We start from the raw sequence: 22,911 nt of genomic DNA on the forward strand, positions 1-22,911 counted from the left end.
TCATACAAAACACAGTTTATTCAGTGTCTAGGTCCAAGTACCAACAGACCCCGTACAAAAGAAAAAAAACAAACATATGCTACAAACTTCCAAAAAACAAAGAGAACTTCCATCTACACAAAACTTTCTCCGTTAAAAATACATTACCATTAACACAAAAGAGTATCGATTAAAGATAATATATGTTGGGGGCAGGGGGGGGGGGATTTCCGTCATAATTAAGTGACATTACATAACAAGCCTGGTTAAGATGCTGAATGGGAAAGGAGGTGAATGAGAGTGTGTCTTAAATCCTCCAGCAGACAAGAAAGAGGGCAACAGTCAGTGATGCAGCAGTCATGTGGGCAGGGAAGGTACAAAAAGAAAGGAGAGGTAGCGAAGGGATGCGCAGAGAGGTAGCAGAGAGCGAGAGGAGGATTTCTAGAAGAGGTAGCTAGCCGACAAACGAGGAGGAGGTAGCAGAGATGCTAGCGAAGGGGGGAGAGGAGTGGTTTCAGTCATGACTTTCAATCATAACCAACCTTTTTGAGCCTATTATCCACCTGCAGAACGCCATAGTGAGTCAGCAGGAATAGAGTTTGGATCACTTGTCTGTTTTATTAGCTTTATTTTAAGCATGCATTCAAACTGCTGTTTTTAATTGACCTTCAGATTGAATTTCTAAACTGAAAATGTCAAAAAGTAGATAAATACGCAAAGTTAATTTCAACATTGAAAAAAGCAGAACTGCTGAGGAATATTCTGCAATACCATTAGGACAAGTACTATTGGATCTTTGAGTGAGAATATACCAGATATCCGCTGGTCATGGCATTAAATCTCAGGACTGCAGAGTAATCCATCTACATTTCAGGCAATACAGTCAGAAATGAAGCTGGCGTTTTCAAATGTCTATTTTGGTTCGACAAACAGTCAGAAACTCAATTAACTTTTTGTCCAACAACATTTAGGACCAAGAAACTAAAAAAATATTCACATTTGAAAACTGGAAACAGAGAAAATGTGTTATTTTTTGATTGAGATATCTCAAAAATGTCCAGAGGAATTCACCACTACTCGATTTCAGCTCCTTAAATAAACGTTTGGTGGTGTTCCTCGTTGGTCCTGCACTTTTTTTTAAATTTACTTAACACTCATCAGAATCAGAATTTAAAACTAAAGTGTGGAATCATGATTTCTTCTCGGTGTTAGCGCCGTTTTTTTTCCAGTCGCGAGCACAAATACGATGATGCACAGGAATGAGGATATTGCTTCCTGTTGCTAGCGGCTAAAAAGCAAAAATGGCTGTGCATGGAGGTGTGTGTGGGTGTGTGAGAGGTGGGGTTAGCGAGGTAGGCAGCACTAGGCGTTAGGAGAGTTTGAGCAGAAGAGGAAGAGGAGGAGGAGGAGGAGGGCGGGGGTTAATCGCTACAGTATCAGCACCTAAGAAACATCTAGAAGCCCACCGCGGTGATGTTTCGGTCGAGCCGCATCACAGCGTCTACCTCTGTTCTTGTGTGTGTGTGTGTGTGTTAATGCATGTCTGTGTGATGGTCCAGTGTTTTGTGGCAGGGTCAGGCCGAGTCGGTGTGTGCAGCCTCCAGTGTGAGCCTCAGTTTAGCTTACATTTCTGTGTGTGTGTGTGTGTGTGTGTTTGTGTTGTGTGGCAGAAGGATAAATAAAGTCTGTCTCTCCTGTCACTGAGCCTCGTTTTCTATCCAAATCTGTCTTTTGATTTCAATGTTCAACAAATCCGCAGCCAAAACCAGCCATAAATTGATTCCTGTCTTCCTTATGAAACTATTTGCTTGTCCACACAACAAAAAGGACACGTTATACAACAGCTGACCATGAACAGTTATTTTGATTTAATCCCACATTTACGTACTGACTGAATGATTCTAATCTGCCGCTAAAATAGATCCCAACAGTGGCTTTGTTTACTTCCGCTTGAGTAACATTTGCTAAAACCTACAGTGGTTTGCTGTTCTGACAGATTCGCATGATCATAAATAGGTATTGGGCTTTGTGCTGAGGGCCAATCTCAGACAGAAATCAGAGATGGTTCTGGTTTTGTGATACGAGATGTTGAAAATCTGAACAATTTATTATGCGGCCAATCATTTCCTGTTTAAATTCAGACAGGAAACACTTTTTTATGTCAGAGACTAGACCAACAACGTAATCATATTCAGCCTGCACCCTGTAGGGACTTTGTTTGGGTCAAAGAACAGAGATGTACCTTGTGGAACAGATTTTAAAAAAAGAACAACTTTTATTTTAGGTTTTAGACTTTTTGTTGCGGAAAGACGTTAGAGACTTAATTTGTTTCTGTTGCTCTGCCATGAAACACCCACGTCTTGAACACACGCACACACATAGAACTACAGTGTATCATTCAAAGAGGAGCAAGAGGTAGATACTTGACAAGACAAGAGCGAGGGCAGGCTGGGTCACCTCTGCGTGTGTGTGTGTGTGTGTTATTCATATTAATTGATATCTGAATGTGCTGCTAAGCTTCCTGCCTGTGTGTGTGTGTGTTACAGCTCTGCACACACACTCATTCCCCTGCATGTCTCTCTCTAGCTCTCCCTAGTGATCAGCTTGTAAAAAGAGGCACCAGGCACGAAGAAGCGTGTGTGTGTGTGTGTGTGTTTAAAGAAACAGGCGGAGGTTACAGTGTGATTTTAAACAACTAAGGGGAGAAAAAATTTAAAACACACTTTTTTAAATCTTGTTTGGTTTTCTGTACACACTCATTCCCTTCAGCCTCGATCCGAGCAGAAAACAGTGTTTATTACTAGACTACCCTTGCCACTGTGCCCTGAGAGGAACTCTGGGTGTGTGTGTGTGTGTGTGTGTGTAAAACTGGGTTACCCTTGCCACTGAACCCTGAGTGTGTGTGTCTGTGTCCTGTAGGTTTGAGGGAAATATGGCGAGCCAGTAGCAAAGGCCATCGAAAAGATGTTTGGAAATTGTTTTGTATGTTTGTGGGTGGGTGTGTATGTGCGCGTGTGTAGGTCTTAGTTGTCAGCCACTCGTCCACTGGCGGGCGCTGCAGGACCCACAGGCACCACAGGGACCGCTTCAGGCTGTGCAGGGGGGGGGCCGGGGTCTGGAAAAGAGAAAAGATGGGAGTTTTTAGAGTCGGAAAGTAAGAAGCGCTTTATAAAAACTGAAAATTAAAAAAGAGAATCCACGGAAAATAGATGTTTCTTTGCTTTATTTTCAAAATGCTGCTTCCTGATTCCAGTGGCTGCACACTTGAGGTTGAAGGAACAAGTGCGAGCTACAGTCTCGTTGTGTGGTCGGGTGATATTTGCCGCAGTAAAGTAAATACAAGCTGGTTTGTGTCTCCATAGTATTTACATTCCCAGAAACCTCCTTATTTTTCCTGAAGCTGTTTGTGGTGTCAATACCGGGTTCTATAAACACCCCGTACTTTTTACATTACTCTGGTTTTGGTGAATTAAATGTGAAGAAAAACACATCTGAATGCAAATCCTCTAAATCTGATGTACAAAAACATACAAGATTATACATGTGACGTGCACACTGCACAAACAGAGTGTGAAAGAAGGGAGCTTAGCACTCACACATGCCGTTGGGAGCTCCAGGGTGGCGTGGGGGCATCATGGGAGGCATGCCGCCGGGAGGGGCGCCGGCAGAGGGCGGGCCTGACATCATACGACCTGGGATCGGTTGGCCTGGTCCCATCGGTCCTGAAAATATGGTGCGGACAAGTCAGACGTGGAGAATTGTGGAGAGGACCAAGGTGTACATAAAAAAAGAGGGTGTGTTGTTTCTCCTTTCTATACCGGTCACAAATAGATCCTCTGTGTTTTTATGCACAGAGGCAGTGATAGAGGGAACAATCCAGGGCGTAAGGCGTCTGAGTTATACAAATCATTTAGGTAACATTTCTCTGTGTTGCTATCCCAAAAGCAGGAACAGTAACTCCCCACCCCCACTGCTCTGTTATCTGACCTGTCTGTCCAGGATGGTGAGGTCCCATTTGGTGGTGTCCCATGGAGGGGTAGCCTGTGTGCATGACAGCACCAGGTGGAGCCACTCCATGGTGGGGCATTGGCGCTCCGTGGTGTGGCAGGGGCCCTCCGGGGTGCCCGGCGTGGGGTCCAGATCCAGGAGCCTGTCCTTGAGCCTGGGCGGCAGCGGCAGCCGCGGCGGCCGCCTGCTGCTCCATCTGCTGCCTCGCCTTCATCTCGGCGTATTTGAGCTGCTCCATGTGGAAGGCCTGGCGCTCGGTGAGCAGCTGCTGCCGCTGGAGCTCCAACTGTGAGGAGAGACGGAGGGAACGTCAAGAAAGCTGACATGTGCTGGTGAGTTTAGTAAAGTTTATTTATATAGCCCAAATTCACAAATAACATATTTGCCTCAAGGGGCTTTACAATCTGTAGACCACCATCTGTGGTTTGACCCTCGATTCAGATTAAGAATTACAACATTTAAGTAAGTAAAACTTTCATAAGAACATCAGCAAAAGAAACTGAGGAGCGGTTAGATGGATAGACATGTAATAGATGTCATGTGCACAGAATAAGGAATATAATAAATGTACAGCTTTGATGACGAACAGACATTTAAAGAGGTGTAGAGATGAGTGAGGGGTGATGACCCTACAGAAACCCTGAGAGGATCACTGGATTTCCTTTGCCAAATAAAGAGGCTTTTTTTTTGGGCACGTAAATGGTCTGCAGAGACAAAACCCCCAAAGTTCCCTCCATTACAGACAGTAAGAGAAAGTCTGAAAGGTTTCCCCTCATCTTAGAAAGTGGATATATAAAACAGTGTTTGCATGGCTAGATTCTAGCTGTCAGCAGAAAAATGTCAAATCCTCTTTTTTGGTTTATAAAGCTCAACGATAATATCCTGCAGTTGCACACTTCAGTGGCGTCGGAGGAATTGGTGCATGTGGAAGACTCAGTGTAACACTGTCTTGTGTCCTTTTTCTGTTCCATTTGGATCCAGTGTTTCACAGCCAGTGGCAGCAAAGGTTTGATTTCTCTCCAGTCTTTGGAAAGCTTATGTAAACCAGAGTCCTTTTCATGCACTATTTACAGCTGTGAAACTGGGCTGCACTCCCAATGCCTCCTCCACGATGAAAACAGTTTTACACTCTCACTGGCGTCTCCAGGGAGTGTCCAGTGGCAGGACACACGCATACACAGCTGAGGGCTATTTATTTGCGCTGAAGAAGTAGGCAACAGTTTCACTTGCTTGTCAACAAACCGTTGCTTTGCTCTGGAAAATGTCTGTGATTCTGTGTCTCCTCTTAATTACTGAGGAAGACTTAAGACTCATTTGAAAGCAGCTTGTTCAGGGGCCAACATCTACCAATGAACTCCAAATATTTACCTACTACTTATTCCAAACTCCCTCTAAAGAGAACACAGGGATTGTAGCCTTTGCAGACCATTAACATGCACACAAACCTGTATAACACTCTACAGCATAGAGTAGGGCTGCCCAGACTAAAGATGTTTGTAGTCGACTAACAATCGTAATTTCCAGCGACTAATCGTCTCACTTATCTGATATATGATTTATATAAAATAAGAAATCATAATTAAAAAAATCTTCTCCCAAAACGGTTTCCGTTTGAAAGGCTGATGAAGAACCTTATTATAACAGGACGGTACGTTGTGCTTCACATGAAATATGAGATACAACTGTAATAATTAACCGTTGAAATAGAAATGACACTGTACACGTAGAAAGCGCACGAGTCACAGCGCACCGCCCGTCAGCAGTACAAACAGCAGAAGCTCCGGTAAGGATTCTTAATGTGTGTGTGAACAAGCAGCGAGCACACACACTGAGGATTTAGTTCTAGTTTCTATCATTCATATCTGAATATAACACCCCAATAAATACTACACAGGAAATGGATACAGCGAACTCGTCGGCAAAGATCCCTCCGCACATTGCGCCCTGATCATGAAATGAAAGCTAGAATTGATGGTGTTCTGAGCTCAGAGTGATTATATATGTTGATACACAGCTAGGCTACTGCCTGACTCACTGCTGCCGTTTTCCTCCGAGTCTGAGGAAGGAACTCATGTTGTCGGGGATAATAAAGCTCCGTGTTTTGTTATGATGGCGTGGATACGGACGCACCTTTTTTCCAGCGGAGTTTGCATGTCACCTTTTGGGGCTCGTCCCTAACATGCTCAGAAGGATCGCTCACTTTGGATATCTTCCCCGACAAAACTTAAGGACCAGGCACAGCTCTGAATGAAGTCTGAGGAGGTTTCCGGCTGACGCGTCATAGCACATGCAGCGCGCAGACGGACCTTTTTTTCTCGACTCATCAGCTAATGAAAAATCGACTAATGGGGGGCAGCCCTACCCAAAATCATATATAGTTTTTACTCTTTAAGGTTAAATGTCACTGGATGAAGCCCCCACATATACAATTTTACATATACACTTTAGTCAGTGGTGCTACTCGAGCTGGCTGCCTCTTAACGGATCTCCTTCATTATTAATACCCGGAGCGGAGAGCACTAAGTGTGTAGAGGTGAAACGTTAATGCTTGAACTAACGCGGCGGCACAGGGTCAAAGCTGGCCGACATTTAATCTCCAAATCGACACTTGTTAAGCTGATTTTTGGACTCACGGCCTCTTTCTCCCGGTCCATGATGGTCTCCAGCTCCTCGAAGTGCCTCAGCTTGATCTCCAGCTTCTTCATCTGCGTCTCCACCAGCAGAGCCACCAGGGACTTGATCTTCCTCTCCTCCACCGCCGCCAAGTGCTGCGAGGAAGAACACAAACCATAAGGATCCAACCAACAGGAACAAACCAAACTTTCAGCAGTGTTTCCAACATGAGAACAAGGTGAACTGTGGGTAAATCAGACGTGCGTGTCTGCTTGCCGTGTCAGCACGCCTGTACTCTCACCTTGGCCTTGGTGGCAGCAGATGCCAGAGCAGCGGCGGCCGCGGTGGCGATGTTCCCCTCTCCGATGTCGTGCTCGAGTTTCTTCCTCTTCTCCTCTCCCTCCTCTGTAGCTGCCTTCTCCTCCTTGTCCTTCTCCGGCTCCGAGGACGACGTCTCCATGGACTCCTCTTTGTCTTTGTCTGACAGGGAGGGAGACAGGAATTTAACGACTACATAAAACAAAACAAGAAACCCTTCTGATCTCCGGACCGGTCTCTTTGGTCGAACATATTAAAGCATGAAGCATTTGATCCTGATTCTCTGTTACCTGCTGGAGCCGTCTTGACCTCCCCTCCCTCTTCACTCTCCTCCTCGCGCTCCGACGACTCGGACCCCTCCTTCTTCACCTTGTCCGCTGCCTCGGTCTTGTCGCTTTTCTCTGCGGACTCGCTGGGCTTCTCCGCCTCGTCCTTCAACTCCGCCTGAAGGTGGACACAGACGATAAGTGGACGTGTCGATGCCACAGTTTAGAAAATAACGCCTATGTTTCTAGCCTTTGAGACCCTGAGCTAAAGATGTGTTTGAGAAAAGATCGAGTGAGATTTTTGTGTTGCATAAATTAGAAAAGCTAACATTTCTGGGTTTCAAAACCACCAGTTAAACCACTGAAAAGTGATCTCACAATGTAAATGAATGAAGTTATAGCTGGTAAATGTGATTATGCTCAGGTGATAAGGAAAAATGTGACCCTTTCCACTTTTTGGCAGATGATCACTGATTTAGAAAGAGTCTTGACGCTGGTTAATGGATGCTAATGAGGTAGCTATTAACAAGCTGCTCTGCAGAACTAGGACAATGTGATCATAAAAAAGAAACACCATTACATTCAGCAGATGGGCCTTTTCAAACCAAGTGGAAATCAAATGTAGATGAGTGGAAAACATACTTTTAAAACAAAGTAGGAGAGCGGAATTGTGTTAAAAACAAATATGGATTAGAAAGTTGTTCATCCTTTTTCTTCTGGAAAAGAAACTTTATATTTGGGGAAAGTTTTAAAAGATTTATGCCTTCGATCTGGGCTGAGTGCCACGGACAGGGTAGGGAAGTGCTTGGTGACAGACAATAAGTAATGGTCTATATAGTGCCAGCTTTGAGGAGTTACTAGCAGAGGTTACGGTCATGTGATTCACTCGCAAATGCAAAGCAAAACTGATTTTCTTGGACTTTAAGTAGACATGTAAAAACACAAACAAATCTTACCTTATCGGCCTGCTGGGAGTCTGTGTCTGTCTCTATCTTCTCTGCCTCCGGGGTTTCTGCAAGAGTAGAGGAGAGTTTAGCAACATGTCGGACTAAAATGGATCAAGAGGGTCTGGATTGTTTCGTTGTAGCTGTCAACTACTGTTGCTAAAACCAAAGAGCGTGCAAGAATCAGGGTGAGATTGCATTTTATACGACAAACAGACCGGGGCAGCAGTGCTACATCATGCAGTTTGATTTAAAATGCATTATAGATGTATAGAGGGTGACCACGGGCAAAGAAAATGGGGTTTGAGTGAAGAAACTCAGGACAGAAAACTAAGGATTTTTGAAAACAGGAAAGACTGAAGCGTTTGCACACACACACACACACACGACTACATGCGTACGGGTGAGTGTTAAACTATGTCACGGGTGCACTCGAACGTGTGTTAACTGTTTGAATATTGATTGTGTGATGTGTGTGTCGGTCAAATGCTTCAGGCCACTCTACACATTTAAGCTATCGATTGTAACTGTGGCTCAGGAGGGCTGTAATTCAGGTTTAATGAATGATTGGTGTGTGAGTGCAGGAAAGGGAAGAGGATGTGAAGATCAAAAGTGAGAGAGAGATAGGGTGAAATAATTCAAGAAAGCACTGAGGGAAAGAGAGGGAGAGATAAGCACATGGTAGTGTGTGATGACCCAGTTTCCCCCTCCCCCACCTCTGCCCCATCTGCCGCTGTTGTTTTAATCCACTGGTGCGAAAATACACACCAATGTTTCTGCACAGCTCACCCCCTGCTGGGGAAAACTGACGTGTGTATCGCCTACAAATGTCTTCCATCATATTTAGACAAAAAAAAAACACTGATTTGTATTCAAAGATGGAAGAAAGACAAGGATGGGAGGATAAAGTGCTGATGCTTTCCACTCCTTGTAGCTCGAACACACACACACACACTTTTTCTGCTACTATCTGCTGCCCTCTGGTGGCTACATGTGTTACAAAACATAAATACAATTAAAAGTCATGTGAATAAAATAGAATTACAAGTTGTAAGACAACAAGCATGGTGGAGTGTAACATGTATCAGGTATTACACATGAGGTTCCACTTCATACCTCTACTCCGCTGCATTTTGGAGGAAATCTTGTACTTTCTCCTCCACTACATTTACTGACCTTTAGTTATTCCTCAGATTATTAACTAAAATATAAATCAAAGAAAATAAAGTCCAGTTTTAGACACTCGTCAGGTTCTACTCACCGGTCTTCTCTGGTTCCTCGGGGGCGGTGCCAGCGATGCCGCTGCTCTCCAGGCCGAAGGCGGGGTCCACCTTCCCGGTGCTGCGGGCCGCCTCCTGCACCTTCTTCACGTGAGCCTCCACCAGCTCAGCCGGCACCTCCTCACGCACACGGGAGAATTCCTCTGCACACAGAGAGGACAGTTATTCATTTACAATTACCAACTGACTTTCATTTATAACAAGGTCCAAATCGCAGTATGGGCAGCTTTAAAAAAAGGCAAAACGTGAAAACATGTGGATTTGTTCCATCTTGCTTCAGAGAAATGATAAAAAAGTTAGCAAAAAATCTCTGGTAAATATCTGCTTATGAAAAATAGTCATTTTTTATTTATGTTCAATAGAAGTTAATATTGTTCCAAAAGCCATTAAAAAGGCAATTGCAATATTAGTCCAAAAGTGTTTGCTTTTGGACTAATATTATTACCTATTTTCCCCACATTTTGTAGTCCTAAACGGTACAGCACTGAATGATCTTTCATTCCCTGCCCTTTCAAGAGCTCATTATCTTCTTAGGATTGGATTTTTTTAAGCTTACAACCTTGAAAGCTTTTTTTTGTGACAAACTATATAAATATTGTCCATGCATCTGTAGATCCAATCAGGCTGCTGCTCCTTACGAGATAAACAGGTGCAGTTAACTTAATTTTAGGACTACAAATTAGTTGCTACAATTGTTGAGCTTTTGGAAGCTACTACTAAAAAATACTTAAAACATAAACATCCAATATCTGCCACTTTCAACACACTGCAGTTTTAATATCCTCCCCCATGAGTTCTCACCTAGTGCTGCCCTGGCTGCAGCAGACGCCACCCTGGGGTCCACCACCGAGGCCAGGAAGGCAACGGTGCTCATGACGGGGTTTCCAGACTGGCTGAAGGGGATGGGCTGGTAGGCCAGAGGGCCCAGAGAGGCCTCAGTGCTCTCCATGTACGGATCCTCGATGGGCAGCCGCAGGAAGTGCAGGATACACTCGTCCTGGGTGCGCGAACCGATGTGCTCTGACACTTTGTTCCAGTCGTCCTTGAACATCTCCAGGGCCTGGAAGAGATGTCAGAGGTGTCAGTCTTTATATCTTGCCAGTATGCAATATTTATAAAAGGTTGGCAGGAGTAGGAGGCCAGGAATACAGATGAAAAGAGGAGTAATAAAACGGCAAGTCGGTAAGAAAGAGACCAGATTGAAATGGAAATAGGGTTAGTGCCAGGAGACGACATGCAACAAGCACAATTGCCATGTTCTGTTTCCATCAGTGTTTATGACAGCTGATAGGATGGAGTTTCAAACATACGAGTGTATTATTCTAGCTTTTTTTCATCTGGAATGTCTTTGGGGCTCACCTCCAGCAGCAGAAGAGTCTCCTGCTCGGTCCAGTCCCTGGTGGAGTTGACAGTTTTACCCTGTAGGGAACAAAAACAACATCACATTATTATAGATATTAGGACACGAAGATGATGTATTGGCAGAATATTCAACGTAAAATAGCCTCTTGGTTTTATTGTATACGTTTTTTCACTCACTAACTTCTTCAGAACCCCTAAGAAATAATGTCACCCCCGTTTAAAAGAAGTCAAACTCGAAAAATAAACAGGTTTTCAAAGACAGTTGATTCAAAGATGCTGACCTTGAGATTTTTCTTGTTGTAGAGGTCGGAGCGCAGGCCGAAGTTCTGCAGGTCGATGGACTTGTCTTTTATTTTGTCTGCGAAGTTTGGCATCTGCTGTTGAGGGGGGATCTAGAGGGAGGAAACACAACACATGAAGAACAATTCTACTGTGTTAGCTTATAATGCTAACAGCAAAATAAGATATGAACACTACGCTGAACTGCAGTGAAGCTGTGTCAATCCCTTTATCTTCATTCACTCTGTTTATACATGTAAATATATTATAGTCAGCCTTACCGGAGGGGGTCTGTGGTTCAGGGGAATGAGGCCAGAGGGTGTGTCAGCCAGCACGGTGAAGTGGGGGGTGGGTGGGGGTCCCATGGGCAGCGGGCGACTCTCAGAGTCCACCTGGTAGTTCACCAGACCCCACTGCTCCAAGAACGCATGAACCCTGAAGAACAAAACATGAATACATGTCATTTTTCTCCAGTTTATTTCAATGTATTCATACGTATTAAATCCTCTGCTCACCTCATGATGGCACAGACGTCCCCGGTCAGGTTCCTGCGACAGGAAGTGGAGGTGAGGTACTCCTGAGGATTTAACCGGTACGTGTCGATCATGAAGTTACGGTAGGCCAGGAATCTGAGAGAAGAACCACAAATAAATTAGCATGGAAAAACACAAGAGAAAGGGTATGAAGATGTGTGGTGGTTTCATTAAATCTGAACTGTGTATGAGCTCACATCTCTGGAGTTTTGGACTTGTTCTTTCCGTTGAAGAACTCGGGCAGGGCTCTCCTCTCGATCTCATGGATGCTTTTAAGAGAAGGAGAACAAATACAAATAAATAAAACAGTTTGGTTTTATAGTAAATGAATTTACGAGTACAAATGAACAACGACTAATAGTTATTTGCTATATTATCACAGGTTTAACTATTGCTATAAAAAAGGTGTGATCTTCTCAAACCTCCACCTTATACTGGACTGCCTTAATAGTGTACTTTTTTTATCTCAAGAACCTCAACTAAGTAAAATACTGTCAGAGGTAAATGATACGTTGCATAAAAGAACTATAGCACCCTTCTTAAAATCTCCTGGGTGTACAGCATCATAGCATATTTAGGCCTAAAGTTCCCATTATATCCCACTGTAAAAACAATACAAAATCGACATTTGGAAAATAAGCAACATGTGTGCAGTAGTGACGTGTTCATCCTCATTCCCCCGGTCTCACCAGTTGTAGTCGAACCAGGCGCTGTAGCTGGGGATGATGATGTGGTGAGTCTGTTCGGTCACGTTGTCCTCGCTGGCGTCCATCAGTCGGTTGATTTCGGCTTTGCCCTGCTCCTCATCGTCCTTCAGGACAACACAAGACACGTCAGCATGATGAAGGTACGCGTTATAAACATTATAAAAGTCAAATGTCCTAAAGCTTTCTTAACATCAACAAAGTGTTTGCACGGATGAAAACTTAAGCTTAGCTTGGAGCAGTATTTCACAGCGGCATCAAATATTTTTCGTGTTATTGCATATCTAAATAGGACCTCGGGAACACTCCATCCCCAACTACGGGAAAAACATGCTCAGTAAAGATGAATATGGGAATAATAATAATAATAAAAGGAAGGTAGACTAAGAAAGACTAAATGGTTTGACTCGATCCACTTGATAAATAGCAAAAAGGCCAATGGTCAAAAAGACACAGCAAATTATAAGTAAACATCCTTTAAAAAAAGACTTGTAGGAACTCCTTTCTTTAGTATAAATATCGTCTTTTCAGGCATATACTTCTATTATGTGTATTCCAGGCACAGATTATATGGATTATGTATCGAGTCCTGGCATTAATTACATACAATCCTGTCATCAGCCTGATTAAACCAATTGGAGTCTTTCAAATCCCCTGCCTGAAAGCTTCCCTTGTTGGTCAATACATTAAAAAGATTGTAGCAAAATCTGTAAATGTTCTTCCCATCAAAGGTCGCTGGTTCAAGTCCCCGAGCAAGGCACCGTTCCCTACACTGCCCCCAGGCGTCGTACCATTAAGGGTTCTTTCTTCAACAGAACCTTTTGTTTTGTCCCGTTGTTTTTATTGCATTTGTAATTGAAAACTAAATTCCCATAGAAAGAAGAACATGGCATTTCATTTGGGAAATGTGTGAGACCATTATTCAACTGAAGGTAGACTGTGACACACCTTTGAGCTCTAATAACACCTGGGGGTCATTTTGTTTTAATGCCTTTAACCCGTTTCCTCCCTCCTATTCACTCACAGCTACAGTATTTAGTTTGATGAACACAGAGGAGTCATTATTCATCTCACCTTTCCACCAGACAGCACCGAGTCATCCTCCATGTCATCTGGAAGTAGAGATACATCACAAGGGCAGAAATACTCATGTTTAAAGATCTAAAACGGTGTTCTCCTTCAGAAATGTCATTTAAAAGACAAATAACCACATCAATTGAGTAATAAATACATACCCAGGTCAGCCAAAGTCCCTCCTTTCACCGGAGTGCTCTCACTGTCTTTCTTTGAGTTTGCTGTGTTTAGAAAAAAAGAGGGACTATTAAAAAAGGGTCAAATAAAATATGTGTTATACAAGTTTGATTCAGCCGTGGGTTTGGAGGCAATAAGAGACACTGATTTGAAAGGGAGGACACTGGAATGAAGGGAGTGAGGATCAGTTTTCGTGTGTTCAGGGGGAGAGAAGTGGTTTCTGTAAAAGTGGGACATTTCAGATGGGACTTTGGTTTAATGGGAGCAGTTTTTTTGTAAGGATTGTGTGTCTGGTTCCTGAGGCTTTTTCCTACTTTTCTAACTGAAAAAATGTGTGTGTTTGTGTGTGAGAGGAAGAGGATTTTTTGTGCCTGGGTGATTTTACCCTCATTTTCCACGTTTAATAAGTCTACCCTGATTGATTAGCTGGCGAGCTCTGTTGTGATTGGTCAACTGCCTAGAGCTGTCCCGCCACTTAGCCTAACAGTACAATGTGTTGGCGCGCTAGCCGATAGAAGCACAAGGGTTACAAAGTGATGTTATTACTTTGGGATTTTAGCCTTTGCAGACCATTTACATGCACACAAACCCCTATAAACACACATCAGGGAAACAAGTCTTCAGCTGAGCCCCGCTGTCACGACTTACCGTTTTTGGACACGCTGCCCTCCTCCATGCTGGCACCAGCTGAGGAGTTGTCCATGTCTTTGTTCAGGTCCTCCTCTGTGTCCTCCTCCTCGCCTCTGTGGCCCCGACGCTTCCAGGAAGGCCCCTGGTTCCTAACACCAAAGAGAGCAATGAGTCGACAGAAATCTATTGTAGACACATTTCACGAGATCCCCCAATGTAAAGGTGTTTCAACCATCTTTCAAACATTTTTCAAGCAATTTAAAGTGTTTTTTAAGTTAATTTAAGTCATACGATTGTTCAAATGCAAAGACTGAAAGTTAAGACAAAGACACCAACAGCCAAAATAAAAAAAGGTGCATTTTCAAGTTTCTCTTGCACTGTACGTCTTCAAACACAGTGCATACAGATTACTGATCACTAACTAACTGAGATCAGAGTTTGCTATTAACAACTAAAGCTATGTTGTGTGACACAAGTCCAATTATCTCATCACAATTCAAGCTGTTTGTTGCACTTGATTCAAAACCAAAGCACTTCTCCACCTTGAAAAACAAAGAACTTTGAAGGATTTCCAGCACTTGTAGGAACTCGGCATAAGCACACAAAGACAATTTGTGTTTGGAATTAGCTTTGTTATAACTCTTAATATCTACTGTGGTGCATTAACATCCATGGTAAGATTAGAAAGGTAATATTAAACATTTTGTCACACCAAACCCTCTATAACAGCTCAAAACCCCCAATGAAAGTTAAAAAAAGTTCCTAAAACCCATAAAACAGCAACAGTTAAGCACTAGGAAACATGCTAATCCTGTTCCATGAATATCACAACTACTGTTTTGGACTCAATCCCACAATGCCCTGCGTACAGGAGAAGCATCAAATGAGTATTATTCCGCCACAAACAGATGCACTATTTGAGATACATTGCCCTTATATTGTTTTTACTCTTACCCCTTCTTTCCTCCCTTCTTGCGGGACTCGGCGGGAGTGCTGGGCGGTGAGGGCGAGCGCCTCCTCTTCTTGCTGGCGGAGTTGGCCTTGCGCTCCTTGCGATCGGGTGTACGGGAAGACTGATCAGACAAACCCCGTGCAGCGCAGAGGGAGCGAGGGATGGAGGATGAGAGAAAGAGCCGCAGAATGAGAGGATGGAACGTTTGCACACACAAGGAGGGGAGGCGGTGGGAGAACGACGGCAGGGAGTGGGGGGAGAGGAGGATGCAGTGGAGGTGGAGGAGACGACCAGGGTTCCTGTATACTGTCCTCTATTTAATGGAAGCCTTCACTTATAGTAGCGGACAAAGATTCAAAATGATCTTGAGCAGACCCCTAACTTTGGGAATAACTGCTTTTGGTTCCTACCCGTTTCTATTTGAGAACATGCTATTTAGGCCACTTTTCCCCCTTTAAAACAAATGTAAGTGAAAACAAACCTTTGAACTAAACCATGTAATAAACAGCTGTGCATTGTGTCCTATATCGTTTACATTCCTGATTTCTTGAGCTGAATTATTTCCCTCAATTTGTTCCAATTTTAATGAAAAGATATTCAGTTTAATGTCATTTTTCAGGTTAACGTTTTCTCTCACACGATCTTCAATTTCAGTCGATTAAAAGCTTTGAGCATGTGCAGCAGATCAATTACTGCGAGTAAACCTTCTTCACTATTTTACCAGCTCTTATTCTGATTTGTAAATCCTGTAAATTGTGCATTATCTTTTTCCAAACATGGACAGAAACCCCGAAACACATTAGACGGAGACACAGAGTGAGGAAAAAGGCTTGGAAAGGATGGGCAGACAGACAGACGGAGGACGAGGACGGCCTCGAACAATTCACAGGACACAGCCACGTGCAACAAAACCTGCAGCAAAATACACCTTCACTAAAACTGCCATTCAGTCTGGACTCAAAGCTTTCCATCAGGACAGCATTCATGACCAGTATTCGATATTTAAAAAGATGTCTTTTGTTGGTTAGTTAAAACACTTATATAGGATACAATTAGACACGTGTGGCCGTATTTAAACAACAAGCTGTACTGATGATGCAAGGACTTTAAAAACAAATGCCTGGGACTGATTCACACACGCACACACACGCACACACACACACGCACACACACAGTACAGTACAGTTAGCTACCTCCTCCTCCTTGGGGAAGATCCTCTGGCGGAAGTGGACTGGCTTCTTGTTCTCGTCCACCTCGTAGTCTTCTTCGGTCATCCATTCGTTGAACGAGTCAGTGTCTAACACCCACTTTGCATGCACCTGAGCGGGAAGGAGACGGAGTTTGTGGACAGTTGTTCAACTTGATCAAGTCTGAGTGTGAATGTGTATTAATCCATCCTAGAAGAGTCAGATCAACACGTCTGCCCTTCATTTTATCAATTGGAAATGATGTCATTTGACCAAATATTAACTGAACATCTAAAAGGTACTTTTCAAATATAATTTCAAGTGCAACCACATTTAACATTTGTGAAGTCCTGCTGAACGCACTGACTGCTTGTTCATCAAAGCGGCAGCCAGTCCTCGCTAGCTGTTTTTTTGTTGAGCCAAACAAATTGAATATATTTTTCTGTATTAACGCCAGTGCCTTCGTTTTAAAGCTAAGAGGTTTTTCTTTTACCTTCCATGGCCGGTCGGTGCTGGGGGGGTCCTCCACGTCACCATCCACTTCTGCTGCTGACACCCAGGTATCATAGCTATAGAATAAATAAACAGGCCAAGGCAGCGATAAGTATAAGATTCATGATCAGAGATGAATTCAAACATACTCCTGGATATGTGGATATGTGTTGATCAGTGCAATATGTTTATACAAAAGACAAAAATCTTCTATGTCATTATTATATCATTTGGGAAATTGAAGTAAAACATCTTCATCAAATCAGTCAAGTCACTCAAAAAAGGGAACGTAGAAAAGAGTAAAGATCTTTCTGAGCAACATGTTATCAGGTTTAAGAATTTAAGTAACTTCAGAAACGTGTAAGCTGTTCTGGTGGCTTCATGACAGATGGAGGAAATGATGTTTGAATGAAAACTCATCGATACGACACAAGAAAGATCTGTGAGCCTCTCTACACTGCTCTCTACTCACCTGTCGGGGGAAAGACCCCAGTGAACCAGCACCTGTTTGTCTTTCCTCATCACAGGACGAAGCCACTCCTCTGCAACATACACAAACCAATAGCTGACAAATACACACTGACCAGTAAGCTATACGAAACACAACTGCGTGAACGAAAACATATATGCCATTACAGAATAACTGAAAACACTGGGGAAATGATTTTCAGCCCCCAATTATGTCAAGAATTGGACCTAATTATAAGTTAAAGACAATCCAACCCTACCCTCTTCTTGTTGGGATGTAGAGGGGGAAATGTGGTGGGTGGCCTTTGACTTGTCATCAGTAATGGAGCCCTGGAGAGGATAGAGTGGAGAAAATAACAATCATAAGTTACCAAAAAGGTAAATACAACCGAGTTTGCCATTAGAAAGAGTCCTTTGCCACATCCCTGACATAGAAAAGGTTTTTATGTGGTTGGTTTGGGCTCACCTGGTGCCGTTTGATGATGTCTTTCAGCTTATTGGTTTGTTTCTGCTCGATGTCCGGTGACAGGAACACGGTGGGTCGAGTCAAGCAGTTATTCTATATGCACAGAATTAATAAGTCAGGACCACAAAGAATACATTTCATCCCAAAAAAAGTATCTGGAAGAATAAGGCTGCTTATTTTGGGTAGAACTGTACAATTACAACACAAATAGACCAGTACCACTAATGCAGGTTATTTTGCTAAGTCGCAGATTCATTTTAGAAATACTGCAAAGTTCTGGTTTGCAAAAGTAAGAATGCAGCTTCATTGAGCAATACTTGGCGTTTTGAAAATATTGTTAGGATCTTTCTGCTCATCAAAGAAAAACAAATATCAAGTGTATTCACATAATTACAGTGCAGCAGACATTCTGATTTAGTTCTGTGTTGTGTGTGAACTGAATGTTGTTCTGGGCATGGTGAGTGTTGTTTTATTTGCAGGTGTCAAAGACACGTTTTTAAACTGTATGTACATTTAATAGCCAGTAAAGAAATCGAATATGTTCCTCAAAGCAGCAGCTTGTGTTTGGAGCGTATGGGTCGTACCTGGACCAGGTTCTTCTCCACATTTAGGAACATTTCCACGTTCCTGTCCATCCTGGAAGGATTCTGCAGGTCAAATCTACGCCTGGGAGCGGTTTGAGAAAGAACAGTTAGACATATGGTTGTAATAGACTGATACAGAACAAACAACAGCTACAACAAAGAGTTAAGTAAGAGTTAAAACAAGAGAGTGAATGTGTGAAAGCAAAAACAGGAGCTTATTTGTGATAACAGAGCATATTGGTTGCTTTCAGGACTACATCATTGTGTAAGTTTTGGTCACTCACCATCCCTGCTCGCTCTTAAACTTGTAGACCGACCCCAGGATGTGACAGAGAGCACCTCCTGCCTTGAAATCCAGGAAACACTTGGCCTAAAGATAGAAGAATAACAAGGAGGATATCAAATTTCAGCACTCAGATATTGCCATCAATACATTTAATTAAAGCACAGACAGAAGGGACGTATGATATTTTGAGGAAATACAAAACGTATGTGTGTGTTTGTTTGGTGTGCTTACAGGTAGCTTGGTGAGAGCAGGATTGTTGACCCTGCGTCCGAACGCATCCTCCTGGAACTGCAGCAGCTGGACCACCAGACCCGCCAAGGATTTACTGGACGGGGAGTCATTCTGGACATACTGGGAGCACACAGAAATAAAAACATTCATAAAACACACATGTATCCCATGTTTACTCCATCACAACTCTAATGTCAATAATTAAGGAGGGTAAAGTAAGTCTGTGAATAAAACAAATGTATGAATAAACCACCTGAAGAAATAATAATGCATATTCACAGAGCGCTTTACCCAATGCTGAATGACACATATTTACACATGTAATACATCCTATTTAGACTTACATATTTTACTATGAATTACAAAACCGTTCACATGTTAAAGGGCACATTTAAACATTTAAAAAATCATGTGAAGTCTCCAATATAGGTCTATGTTTGATCTAACACTGCAATCTTGATAGGGGATACAATGATAGAATGTCTGGCTTGGAGAAATTAGGACAAACCAAACTATTTATAACAAGGACAGTGAGAAGGAGAGCAACTTCTGACCTTAAAACACATCCAACCTGGCTGCTCTGAATCAATGATTGCATATAAACAAACCCAAGCAAAGCTCCAGGGTTAGCATGTTTAGTCCCGGATGTGTTGAAATCTTACTTAGTCTACAAATCAGCTTTCAAAACGCTCAAGCTTAACTTCAACATACAGGGCTATAAAGCGTGTCAGTGGGTTTGATGAGAGCAGGAAGGGACAGGAGGAGCTTTCTTTGTTTAGCTAACTTAGTGCACAGTGTGCTATGCTGCTGTGTTGACAAAACTCAAAAACGCGCACTCTTCAGTCCCAGCTGAACACCAAACTCTGACGGTTATGTATTGAGTACAGTGGAATTCATACGAAATAAACAAAAAGAGGTAAAGCTTGGTTCAATTCAGGATATATTTTAAGTTGTGTGATAACGCTGGGTCCCGTGACAAGCAAGGGTAACGTTGGGTTAGCTTCTGGGGCCTTTGGCAACACGCAAAAAGGGAGTTGTGTTTAAAAGGTTTCAATAAATAAAGGGTGCACACACAAATTGCACACCTGCAGAAGCTCTCATTTCCGCGCCTTTATGAACTTTTTCGCCCCATGTGTGTTATTGTAACAACACTGAAGGAGCAGTTAGAGAAATACACACTTTCTTTTTGCACTGAGCAATAATCTCCTATTGTGAGAGAAATAAAAACTGTTGTATAATGTCACAACACCTTAATGTGTCCCTTTTAAATCGCTTCTACTCATTTTTAGCCATGGTTGGGTACTAATGGCTGTCTTTATTATTACCAATCGTTGCTTTTCTTCTCTTCATTTAATAAATTAGCTTATTCTGTATCATTGAAGGCCACTTTTTTGAACCACGTTTGCTGAAACACCGTTTATTTCCCCGCTTCGGGACTAATAAAGGGATTCTGATTAGCCAGCTAACGATGAGCTAGCTATCACATAAACAGCCTCAATCATGTAAAGTACGAGTATTTTAAATCACGTTAACACGGAAATGTGCTTACAATACACTCCTGCACGTAAAGCGGAACACTTGAATGAAAAGCACCGTCTTTATCTTTAGTTTGTGTTGCTAGCTTGGATAGCAGTTAGGATCCATTGTGCCAACGGGCCGTCATAGAAATCAATGGAGGACCAGCTACCTTCTTGTAGTGTTTTCCGATCCACTGCCGAACCGTCTCAAACTGCGATATCGTCTCAGAACTTTCCCAGAATTTCGTGGACGGACCGCCGTCTTTCTTCCTCCCCACTGCGGTGGTCCCGCCGCCAGCAGGACCCGTCGCCGTTCCGCCTGAGCCCGTCGCGCCTGCCGTTGTCGCCGCCGTCGCCATTGTGTGTTTTGTTCGCTGCGTTTCTTTCTCCTCCACCGCCGCGTCGCTCAGCGTGCAAGTTTTCGAATGATATTGCGCAGCCGCAGACGAGCTTTACACTCACATCTCGCGAGACTCATTATTATAGGGCTTTATGGGAAATGGAGGCCGTTGCAGGAATCGGAAAGAATCAGGTTTATTACTAAGTAGGTTTACACTCACGAGGAATATGCGTTACATGGTGCATACATAAACAGAGGTGGGAGAATTACTCAGATATTATACTAAAGTAAAAGTACAAGTGTAGGAATACTCTGGTATAACTAAAAGTCCTGAATTCAAAATGTTACTCAAGTAAAAGGAGAAAAGTATTGAAAATGAAAATAAACTTTAAGTACCAAAAGTAAAAGTAGTCATTGTTTGATTGGTCCATTTCAGAATAACATATTCTCAGAGCTGGTAAAGGTGCAGCTAGTTTGAATGGCTTTGTATACTGCAGGGTAGCTGCTGGATTTACTGCAGGTGTCACTAAAGCCTTATTTAAGTGTTGCTTATATTTCACATCATTAATCCAAAATTGCACTTTTACTGCACAGTACTTGAGTAAATGTACTTAGTTACTTCTCACCTCTGAACATAAACACAGTTAAAGAAGATAAAAAGTTAACAAAAAAATAAAAAATAAAAACTATATATTAAAAAAAATATTGGCGGTAAGATAGGCCTATACAGAAAATGACTCGCATGAAATCTGGATAAACCAACAAACTACGTGCAGTGTATTATTTGCAATACTCAGAATAATAAAATAAAATATCTGCAGTATTGTTATAGGAAGTGAAAAGCTGTGTACGGTAGATTCTAAGAGAGGGAGCAGATTTTAGAAAAGATAAAAAATATATATATATTTATAATAATAATAATAATAATAATAATAATAATAATACATTTATTTTACACGGCAAAGCAACTTATTTATAAGGCATCTTTAAACACAAGGAAATTCAAAGTGCTTTGAAAAATTGAAATACATTAAAAGTAAACACATTATAAAATGGCATTTAATAACAGTCACTAAAAAGCAAAGAGAAAAAGATAAACCAAGCTAATATAGAACAACAAAGGTATGAAATACACGAATAGAGTTACAGTGCAGTGTAAGATATGAATAGGTCAATATAACATTATATGTTTCATTGTTTTTATTATTGCACACTGAACATACATGCAGACTTAAAACATTATGGATCGTTTCTCTGCTCTTTTCTCCTCATATGGTTTCACACTTCATTGTTTGTTTGCCTTTTAAGTATTAATATGACATTTCGGAAAATACAAAGTACAAACGTTATCTCCCAGAGCCGGGAAGTTATGATTTCTATGATTCACATGGCAGTTTATCAGCAACATCAATGGTCTCTACTGTAACTGCACTGATTGATCTAGTTGTTTATCTGACCAGTGTTCCTGTGAAGTACACTTGATCTAGATTCTGGGTAGTTGTAAAACTGGATTGTAATTTCTCAGTCATTCCTATTTTGTCCTAAATGATTTCATGTTGAAGTGAGGTGCCTTTACATACAACACAATATACACATGTGCTAATGCTAGCTGCTGCTGCGTCCATCCAGCTGCTAAATACATCTTCACAACGTTCTGTGACCCCTCCATCGCTTACTGTGGTTTCTTCCAAAGGTGGAAAAAGTACTCAGGTCTTGTACTTGAGTAAAGTAGAAGTACTCAGGTCTTGTACTTGAGTAAAGTAGAAGTACTCAGCTCTTGTACTTGAGTAAAGTAGAAGTACTCAGGTCTTGTACATGAGTAAAAGTAGAAGTACTCAGATCTTGTACTTGAGTAAAGTAGAAGTACTCAGGGCTTGTACTTGAGTAAAGTAGAAGTACTCAGGTCTTGTACTTGAGTAAAGTAGAAGTATTCAGGTCTTGTACTTGAGTAAAAGTAGAAGTACTCAGATCTTGTACTTGAGTAAAGTAGAAGTACTCAGGTCTTGTACTTGAGTAAAGTAGAAGTATTCAGGTCTTGTACTTGAATAAAAGTAGAAGTACTCAGATCTTGTACTTGAGTAAAGTAGAAGTACTCAGATCTTGTACTTGAGTAAAGTAGAAGTACTCAGATCTTGTACTTGAGTAAAGTAGAAGTACTCAGGGCTTGTACTTGAGTAAAGTAGAAGTACTCAGGTCTTGTACTTGAGTAAAGTAGAAGTAT

The 22,911-nt window shown here is 42.2% G+C and overlaps 2 protein-coding genes across 2 annotated transcripts in view; one reads left to right on the plus strand and one right to left on the minus strand.

The window, feature by feature from the left end:
- smarcc1a (SWI/SNF related, matrix associated, actin dependent regulator of chromatin, subfamily c, member 1a) lies at positions 1 to 20,751 on the minus strand. Its single transcript, XM_063878928.1, has 28 exons — positions 20,521 to 20,751; positions 18,834 to 18,953; positions 18,601 to 18,686; positions 18,317 to 18,398; positions 17,733 to 17,825; positions 17,527 to 17,596; positions 17,271 to 17,340; positions 16,800 to 16,875; positions 16,313 to 16,438; positions 15,122 to 15,240; positions 14,186 to 14,316; positions 13,522 to 13,581; positions 13,361 to 13,398; positions 12,272 to 12,393; positions 11,780 to 11,851; positions 11,565 to 11,678; positions 11,331 to 11,484; positions 11,052 to 11,162; positions 10,768 to 10,827; positions 10,210 to 10,468; positions 9,390 to 9,551; positions 8,141 to 8,196; positions 7,209 to 7,362; positions 6,902 to 7,080; positions 6,621 to 6,755; positions 3,967 to 4,273; positions 3,576 to 3,701; positions 1 to 3,094 (listed from the first exon to the last, which is right to left on the minus strand). Exons 1-28 carry the CDS (start codon positions 20,707 to 20,709, stop codon positions 3,003 to 3,005), a joined length of 3,363 nt encoding a protein of 1,120 aa, XP_063734998.1. The 5' UTR covers positions 20,710 to 20,751; the 3' UTR covers positions 1 to 3,002.
- The window catches only part of LOC134861610 (pentraxin fusion protein-like), a 9,424-nt gene continuing 6,146 nt past the window's right edge, over positions 19,634 to 22,911 (plus strand). Inside the window, exon 1 of the mRNA XM_063878933.1 lies at positions 19,634 to 19,749. The gene's annotated coding sequence lies outside the window, so the exon portion shown is untranslated. The remainder of the gene's footprint in view (positions 19,750 to 22,911) is intronic.

Source organism: Eleginops maclovinus, chromosome 3 (assembly GCF_036324505.1).
Source record: "Eleginops maclovinus isolate JMC-PN-2008 ecotype Puerto Natales chromosome 3, JC_Emac_rtc_rv5, whole genome shotgun sequence".
Lineage (NCBI taxonomy): Eukaryota > Metazoa > Chordata > Actinopteri > Perciformes > Eleginopidae > Eleginops > Eleginops maclovinus.